This window comes from Arachis stenosperma, chromosome 5 (assembly GCF_014773155.1).
Source record: "Arachis stenosperma cultivar V10309 chromosome 5, arast.V10309.gnm1.PFL2, whole genome shotgun sequence".
NCBI lineage: Eukaryota > Viridiplantae > Streptophyta > Magnoliopsida > Fabales > Fabaceae > Arachis > Arachis stenosperma.
In genome coordinates this window covers 9,341,365-9,349,823 of record NC_080381.1, presented here as the reverse complement: position 1 = coordinate 9,349,823, position 8,459 = coordinate 9,341,365, and the positions used below count along the sequence as shown (strand labels likewise).

At 33.7% G+C, this 8,459-nt stretch overlaps 1 protein-coding gene across 1 annotated transcript; it reads right to left on the bottom strand.

Annotated features, from left to right (window-relative positions):
- Window positions 1-2,207: 2,207 nt before the first annotated feature.
- LOC130980152 (heat shock factor protein HSF24) lies at window positions 2,208-4,609 on the bottom strand. The gene is made up of 3 exons (XM_057903797.1): window positions 4,370-4,609; window positions 4,059-4,270; window positions 2,208-3,215 (listed from the first exon to the last, which is right to left on the bottom strand). The coding sequence occupies exons 1-3, from the start codon at window positions 4,467-4,469 to the stop codon at window positions 2,481-2,483; spliced, it is 1,047 nt and encodes a 348-aa protein (XP_057759780.1). The 5' UTR covers window positions 4,470-4,609; the 3' UTR covers window positions 2,208-2,480.
- Window positions 4,610-8,459: the final 3,850 nt, after the last annotated feature.

The window sequence follows — 8,459 nt, the reverse complement described above, 5'->3', positions numbered from 1 at the left end:
TGGCAGATAACACTTATTCAAATAAGTAACTGCCCCTAAAATCTCTCAACCCACTTCTAGAAGCCATATCCCAACAATCCCTAGATAAAAGGGACGGTTATCCACCTAAAAAGGTGGCACTACTCCAACGGTGGTTATTGGATCACCACTATAAATACCCTGACACCCCTCAGGTATCTCGAAGTTCCAATACATTCTAAACCTGCTTAACCCCATGCTGACTTAGGCATCGGAGTGTCTTTGCAGGTACCACCCCCCATCTCTTGGAACACACAACTCGGAGGCGGCTCCCAGACGTAAACCAAGTCGGAGACCACACTCCTCCAACGCTTGGGCCTCAAACAAGTCCAACCACCGTCCGGTTCTAGGTAAGCCCCGGAACAAATATAATCAATCAGTTTTAGATAAAAGTATTTATTTTTATTTCCAAAAATACTTCTAATATTAATTTTTTTTTAAAAAAGGTTAAATATAAAACTAATCGAATATATTTTATTTCATTTAATTTTTTAATTATTTACAAAAAATATCTTTAATAATAAATTTACTAAAACATTATCACAATTAAAATATTCCTAATAACAAATATTTTTAATTAAAATTAACATTATCACAATTAAAATTAACTAGAACCGTAAATATAGTAACCTTGGCAGTTGGCAATCACATCAAATCCAGAGCATGAGTTATGAAGAAGCCGATATATCCTCTATTTACCTAAACAATAATCATATATGGCAACTATAATCAATACATAATACATATTCTCTCTTAACAAATCTTCATCTCCATTCATTATGTATAAATGTAGCCAAGTACAACATCTTTCCTGATAGAACTGAAACTGAAATCACATTTCAATTCTAAACAAATTAAAAAAATGTAAGATAATAATTTCAATTCTAAACAAATTAAAAATTGAAATCACATTTTAATTTTAAATACATACATAAGATTAACAACTCTGTTTTATAACCTTATCATTTAACCTTTGATTAACAGCAATTTAGACTTGCATCTAACATAACCACATATTCTATTCAGTATCACAAACTAATCAACAATAAGATTAACAGTGCTAACAGTCTAAAATCTTTACCTGAAGAAGATTTTGTGCTTGAAAAAGATAAACAAAATTGCAGAAGACAAATTAAACTCTCTTTGATGGTTATTGCTGAGACGAGGAGGGAGAGAGACAAGGGAGACGACACGAACAGGAAGCACAACTCGAACAGACGCAGAAGCGAGAGACGCGCGAACAACCGAGCTCAGACGGAAGAGAGTGGCTAGACGCGACCACATAACGCGAAGGATCTGAACAGAATCGTGACGATGGCGGCGAAAATGCAGTGGCGGTGAACCGAGATGAGCTATACGAGTGTATGATGAACACGAATGCAAACGATTTCCTTCTACAATAAAGAGCGTGGTGGTCGTACAAATCCAAATCGGCGGCGAAACAGCACCGACACCGGTAAAACCTCCATGAATTTGAGGAAAAAGCTTGCTAGGGTTTGGTTTTTTGGAAGAGGGCTCTGCTAAGGTTTCGTTTTTTGTTAAATGAGTTGGGAAAAAAACTGAAAAAAGGATTAAGAGTTAAATTAACAAAAGTATTTTAGTCTTTTTGTTTTGTTATACACATTCTATTTTCATTAAAATTAAAGATGATGACCAGATACTCCTATCTAAATATTCCTGAAAATACTCTAATATTTTCTCAACTACACACACCTTAAAGATCAGAGTTGTGCTTTTGAAGCAGAGGGACTTACGCGGTTATTTTAACAGGTTAAAAGATAAACTGATAAATTTAAATACCAAAACAAAGAATATCTTAGTAAACAAAAGAAGTTCAAAGAAAATAATAATAATAATAATAATAATAATAATAATAATAATAATAATAATAGCTTGACGGAGAAACAATTCTTAATAGATACTACTGACTCAAAATATACTACCAACAAATTCGTTAATCACGACCGGGCGAAACTTAGATTCCACCATAAGTATAAAAGAATAGAGAACAAGATTTGTGACAGATATTCTTTGTGGTGATGGTGTCAAAGTATTTGCATATATTATATTTTCTCGCCGTCTAACAAATTAGGTGTATTTTTTCTCTTTGAAGAAAGCCATGACAAGTCTGAGTTACTTGTCACAACATTTATTATATAACCAAGCTAAAAACCTAAAGCAGACTTAAGGATCCAGAAATGAACAACTAGATTCATACATCGAATATTAGTGTCTGCTTCCCACGTACCTATATTAACTAGTAATTATATTGGTACAACAATAGATCTATATTAACAATAACACAACCATAACATGCGCCAGGGTGCAGAGGGTAGGCCCTATTTGCCCAAACACAAACCACCCTAACATCATGTCACGCCTTGTCTTCAACCTATACTTATTATTGTTTTATGTCTTTCCAAACTAAATAAATCGAACAATGGCTTAAGCCTTAAGGTGCTTCAGCTGCAGACCTTGCTGCTCTTCATCATCACCTTAACATTGGAACCACCAAAGTCAACAACACTATTACTATTAGCTGTAGTAGTAGTCTTCTTCATCTCCTTTGCAGGAGGCCCACCAAAGCCCATTGGGCCTTCGCGCCCTCTCTTGTGGTTGTTGTTAGGCTTCTCCTCTTTCAACCAAACACCAAACAATTTCAAAGTGCTGGGTCCAGCGGCCTCACCAACTTGTTTTTCGTCATCATCAACTAGAGTGTCATCAGATTGCACCGGATCACGGGTGGACCCGCATTTTCCTTGCCTCATGATGCGGTTGATCTGATCAGGACACACCTTAAGGCAGTCCCTCAAGAAAGCCACCAACTCATCGCACTGCTTCTTCGCACGTGCCAGCTCGCAATTTAGCGTCTCGTTGTCCTTCTTCAATTTCTCGTTCTCGCTCGATAAATTCGCGCACTGATGAGGAGGAGGAGTTATTGTTGTTGTTGTTATTGTTGTTGTTTCCACAGATCCTGGGTTCTTCGAATCAGGTGAAGAGGTGGAGGACGATCCCATGTCGTCGCCGCCTGAGTTCAACAGAGAGTTACCGTCGCCACCGGATTTTTCGGTCCCCGATGGCGGCGGCACAGGGTGCGCCGACTTGCGGCGTTTGATCTCCGTGAGAAGTTCTTTTTGGCCTCGCTTAAAATGTTCGTTGGCAAATTCCCATTTGTCTGGCACAATCTTTCGAAAACCCTAAAAATTCCAACCACCCCCAAAAATATTTGTTAGCTGAGCACTGCATTCATGATTTGATCGACTTAGTTTATGTCATTTTGCCGAAATAATTGAATTGATATTTGAAGACTATTTAGGCAATAGGATTGAAATGGTGCTAAAAGACAAATTAGAGACCTAGGCAGACGTGGAAAAAAATGTTCTCGTAAAAACACAAAGCATATACAAATGTACGTAGTCCCTTTTATATCTATTTTCTTACTACGGAGACGGAATTTGTACCGTACTAGTTTATTTTTTCTTGCTTTCAGACGAAAACCCATATTGTTTGATTTTATTGAAAATGAGGGGATAAAAATAAAAGAAAAATAGATAAAATTCGATAAAATTACAAATTTATTGTTTGATTAATTAAAAAAATATATTTAAAAATATTAATATACTTTTATACTATTCTAATTTTTTATCTTACTTTTTTTTCTATCTAAATAATTTTTTTGTTTAATTTTTCTTCAACCAAACAACACACAAATACCTCCATCTTTTTTCTATTTTCTTCTTTTTCATTTTTTTTCTCTTATTTTCCTTTTTCCATTTTCTTTTGAATATCCAAGCAAAGTCTAAATCGTGGATTATTATTGCCTTGGCTAGTTGGTGTGGTAGGGGAGTGGGGTCCATATCCAATTACAATTTCTAGAAGACATCACAACCAATTTTGGCTCCAGCACCTTCTAGACTATAATCGAAAACATATTATCTTGGTTCTGCTAAATAAGAGATTGGAAGGCAAGGAATTTAATCTACATGACTGTTAAGAATGCATGCAAAGAGATGAATATGATGAGAATTTAGAGAACATACATAGGTGTTGAGCTGGCGAACAAAGCTGGAGAAGTTGTTGTGCTTGAAATAATTGGGAAGCAAATCCTTAGCGAAATCGGCATGCTTCCACACCACAAAAGTGTTGCCACTCTCACTCCACGAAATCACGTCGTCCGTTGCACGATCATCCACCAACTCATACGTCTTCGTCAAGAACGGCGCCGGCACCGATCTCTGTGACATCTCTCCGCCTACCTCACAAATAATCTACTCTTAATTATTCCTAATCTAGTAATAGCTAATAGCTAAGAAATCAACAAAAAGAATAATATATTATTGAGAAGAACAACTAAAAAGGAGGAGAGCGGTCAAGAATTCCCAATCCCAGCAATAGAATCCAGAGAGGAAGAAGCGGGAGTGAACTAAGTTTCTGTGACGATCAGAATCCATGGATCTTAACCACAACAGCGGCTTCTTCAAATGGCACAATAAATACCATAACTCCGTTTCCCAACGCCAAAGGGAAAGAAAGAAAAATGAAAATTAAAAGTGTGATATGATATTCTTCCCTTAAATAATGATTCTTGGGCCTTGTACTCTTTTATAACTGCACGGAACCAAACAAAACAATTTCAATTCTAAGTTCCAACCCAACCTGACGTGGGTTCTAGAAATTTTAAGAAGCACTGAATACAATTTAACTTTATAAACAAATATAATATATTCCCTAACCAATACTACTTTTTAGAATTTATCTGATATTTAAATTAATATTTTATTTTTATTAAAATATGTTTTTATTTGACATATTTTCTTTTTAAATATATTAAATTATTTAACCATTTTTTAATTATTATTTTACCTTTTTTAATATTTGTTTTAGAGAAAGAGAGAATTTGAGGGTGGACCAAACTCGAAACTGAAAAAGCCTGAAACCGAATTCATACGTGCACATTTACATAGGCACCATTATTACTAGTTACGACTTACGACTACTTTACTTTAGTCATTTCTAGGAAGGTCAGAAGTAAACATTGGGACAAGGGGAGGTTAGATAATTACAACACGCTTTTCTCGCAAAGAAAGGGCTCTCTTTTTGTGCCTTCTTTCTTCTTCTTCTTTTTATTTATTTTTTTCGCTCTTTCCATGACGAAGCTTCTATTATATTTCACATTGGAAAAACTTTCCTTTCCTTTTCTTCTTCTTGTTTTATATTTTAACGATTTGAGAGCAGTGTGTTTTATTTTTTAATCATCAATGGAAGCGTGGGCTTAGTATTCTTTGCGGTTTAGTTTTCTAATAAAATAGTGGGATTAAAGAGTAGAAAATCAACTCATTGCTTCAGTCATTAATTTATTAGTCTAGTCTACTTAAATAATTATCAAATACAATTTATAACAAATTAGACCTTATTATATCAAATTAAAAGATACCATAACAAAGAAATAAATAAATAGAGAATATAACTATTGAATATAAAAAAATTAAAGTATGTTTAGTTTAGGTGTTATTTTTTATTTTATTTTTATTTCTATTTTCGCAAAACATTTAAATAAAAAGTAAAAATACAAATTCAAGGTACCCTTAATTAATTATTCATTTTCTATTATTATTGTAACAAAATTGGCACAGTATTAACTAAGCAATAAATAGGTTGTGAAAATTAGTAAAATAATATTTATATCCTGTGTATTAATTAATTAATTGAAGATAACGATAAAAAATCTATCGGCGCAAAAAAAAACTTTCCAAAATAGCATGAGATGTCGACACAAACTTCTCTTTTGAATAGGGGGAGAAGAACCAATGAGTTAGAAGCTTGGGCAAGTGGGTAAGGGGGCCTTTTCTTTGATCTCACCTAACACACTCCATTTCTCAATTGCTTCTAGTCATCGTTATCGCAGCTTACTTGATTATTATATTTTTTATTTTATATATTTATATACATACATAGTATTATTAATTCATTATTGTTATGCGCCTTGTCATTTTTCTTCAATTGGTCGCCCTCTTTAGATGTCCCTTTAATTTTTTCATTTCTTTTCCATAGACCTTTCTGGCTCTTATGACCGCCCAACAATAATATTTAAGAATATGTGGACAATAGGAGCGAAATTAAAGAAAGAACAATGCAATGCAATTGCGAAAATGCCCATACATGACTTTTATATGTCTTGTCATTGAAAATTCTTGGATTCTTGTTGTATATATCTCCTATCATACCCCAAAACCTTATATGTTTTGACAATTAGAGTAAGAAGGTTGAAAAGAGATATTCATATTCACGTAGGGTTCAGTTATTCAATTGTTTTCAGGTGTAACTAGCTAGCTAATAGAACCCACATATGGGTTGTTGCCGGTTGATCAAGCAACTTCACCTTAATTACAACACTCTACAAGAATATACATAATTAATCTTAATTAAATAAATAAATACCTTTGTAGCTAAGTTATACACTTGCATGTGATTAATACAGCCGCCTTATTAATCAACACCATATAAAGAAAGAAGTTAATTAGTCCGTTGGAAAAAAAAAAATTATACTTGTTGCAAGATTCAGATCGTTTCACGTTCGTCCACTAATATGATCGAGAGTATTATTATATTTCATAACAAAATTATAAAATTAAAATGTTTTATATATATTTGAACACTATATAAAGATAAGAACTATACCGACCAAAAAGGAAAAAGAAAAAAAATAGATAGAAAGAAAGAAAGAAAATGGCATGGTGCATTTTGCTTGCAACGGTGCAAGAAGGAAAGAACATTATGACCAGCCACGTTTACCTTTAATTAGTACATTATGTGACAATATTTCCAATATTTGTCTACCTCGAAGTCAAAGCCTATATGGGAAAGTAACGTAGACAATATGCGTATTGAATATATGGAAGTCATTGTCATGTTTGGAAATGGAGACTAGATAATTTTGAATCAACTATATTCCTGTAGATTACTACTTCTAGAATTTTCAGAGGCTTATTATAGCGCAGCCAAAATGTTTATTTCATGTATTTCAGAATAATTCAAGACCCAATAAGTAACTAACTTATATATATCCTAAACCTTAAATTCTAAACAAGGACAATACAAAAAAATGCTGAATAGCGAGCGTTGAATTTAGGATAATTTACGTAATTAAATAAATCTGTTGAATCCTTTATTTATATATACAAAACATAAACTTATTACGTACATATGTAATTTAGATTATTAGGTAAACTATGAGAATCAACCACAGTTTCTACTATCTACATAAACTGTAGTTAATAAATACGGATTACGTATGGAAAACAATAGCTATAAACCGTGGCTGAGTCCCACGAGTTAAGAAGAGAAACTAATGGACATAAACTGTGGGTGCCTACCACGGTTTATGAAGAAGAGGCAATGAACGTAAATACCCCTTACCTTCCACAGTTTATGTTTGTAGTAGTATAAATACATAATTCGTTGATGCTAAAGACGGATCATTTGGGAGGAAACAAAAATTTTGAAGCTTGTTCGTGGTTGAGAAAGTTTGAGAGAGAGGGTTGTAAGTTTGGTGAGGTTTGGGTGATGGAGTTATGGAAGATGAAACTCACTTGTACCGACTAAATGGCGTTGCTCACGTGGTTGGATCCATCGATGATGAGGTTATTATTATTATTATTATTATTATTATTATTATTATTATTATTATTATTATTATTATTATTATTATTATTATTATTATTATTGTAGTCAAGTTATTTTATTAATTTTATTTTCATTATTATTATGAGTTGATAGTAGTGGTAGTATCATTGTTACTATTATTATTTTTTGTTACTATTATGATAATGGTAGTTATCATTATTACTTTTATTTTTATTAGTAATGGAAGCTGTTAGTATTATAAATATTGTTATTGTTAGTAGAGTTATTCTTGTTGGTATTGTTATTATTCCTATTGCTTCGTGTTTGTTGTAACTATCATTAAAGAAAATAGAAAACCAATGTCGGTATCTAATTATTTTTTTCTAAATTATGTTTGATGATATTAGTATTGGTCGTATGTTGAGGGAATTTGTTACCGACATTTTGCAGCCTACTAGGGTTATTAGTGGCGTGAGGAGACAACAGAATATGCCTTTACACGAGTGGATCATACCGTATCTGGAGACCGCGGGGTTGCATCATTTGGCTAGGATGAACAGTCATTGGTTCTGGGTTGACGAGCCTCTACTTAGCACATTTATTGAGCGGTGGCGTCCTAAGACCCACACCTTTCACATGCCCTTTGGTGAGTGCACTATCATTTTGCAAGATGTGGCATATCAGCTTGGTTTGTCGATCGATGGGGAGCCTGTTAGTGGGTGTCTGACTGACTTTGAGAGTCTGATGGAACCCGGAAGACCGGCATGGTCTGGTTTCGCGAGTTGTTTGGGGAGTTACCTCCACAGAATAAAGTAAAG

Excerpts from the sequence above, each read along its gene's own strand:
- LOC130980152 (XM_057903797.1), bottom strand. The coding sequence starts at position 4,469 with ATGGATTCTGATCGTCACAGAAACTTAGTTCACTCCCGCTTCTTCCTC. Across the intron at positions 4,271-4,369 it reads GACCGCTCTCCTCCTTTTTA|GCGGAGAGATGTCACAGAGA; the intron begins GTTGTTCTTCTC and ends TTTGTGAGGTAG. Across the intron at positions 3,216-4,058 it reads TTCGCCAGCTCAACACCTAT|GGTTTTCGAAAGATTGTGCC; the intron begins GTATGTTCTCTA and ends TGGAATTTTTAG.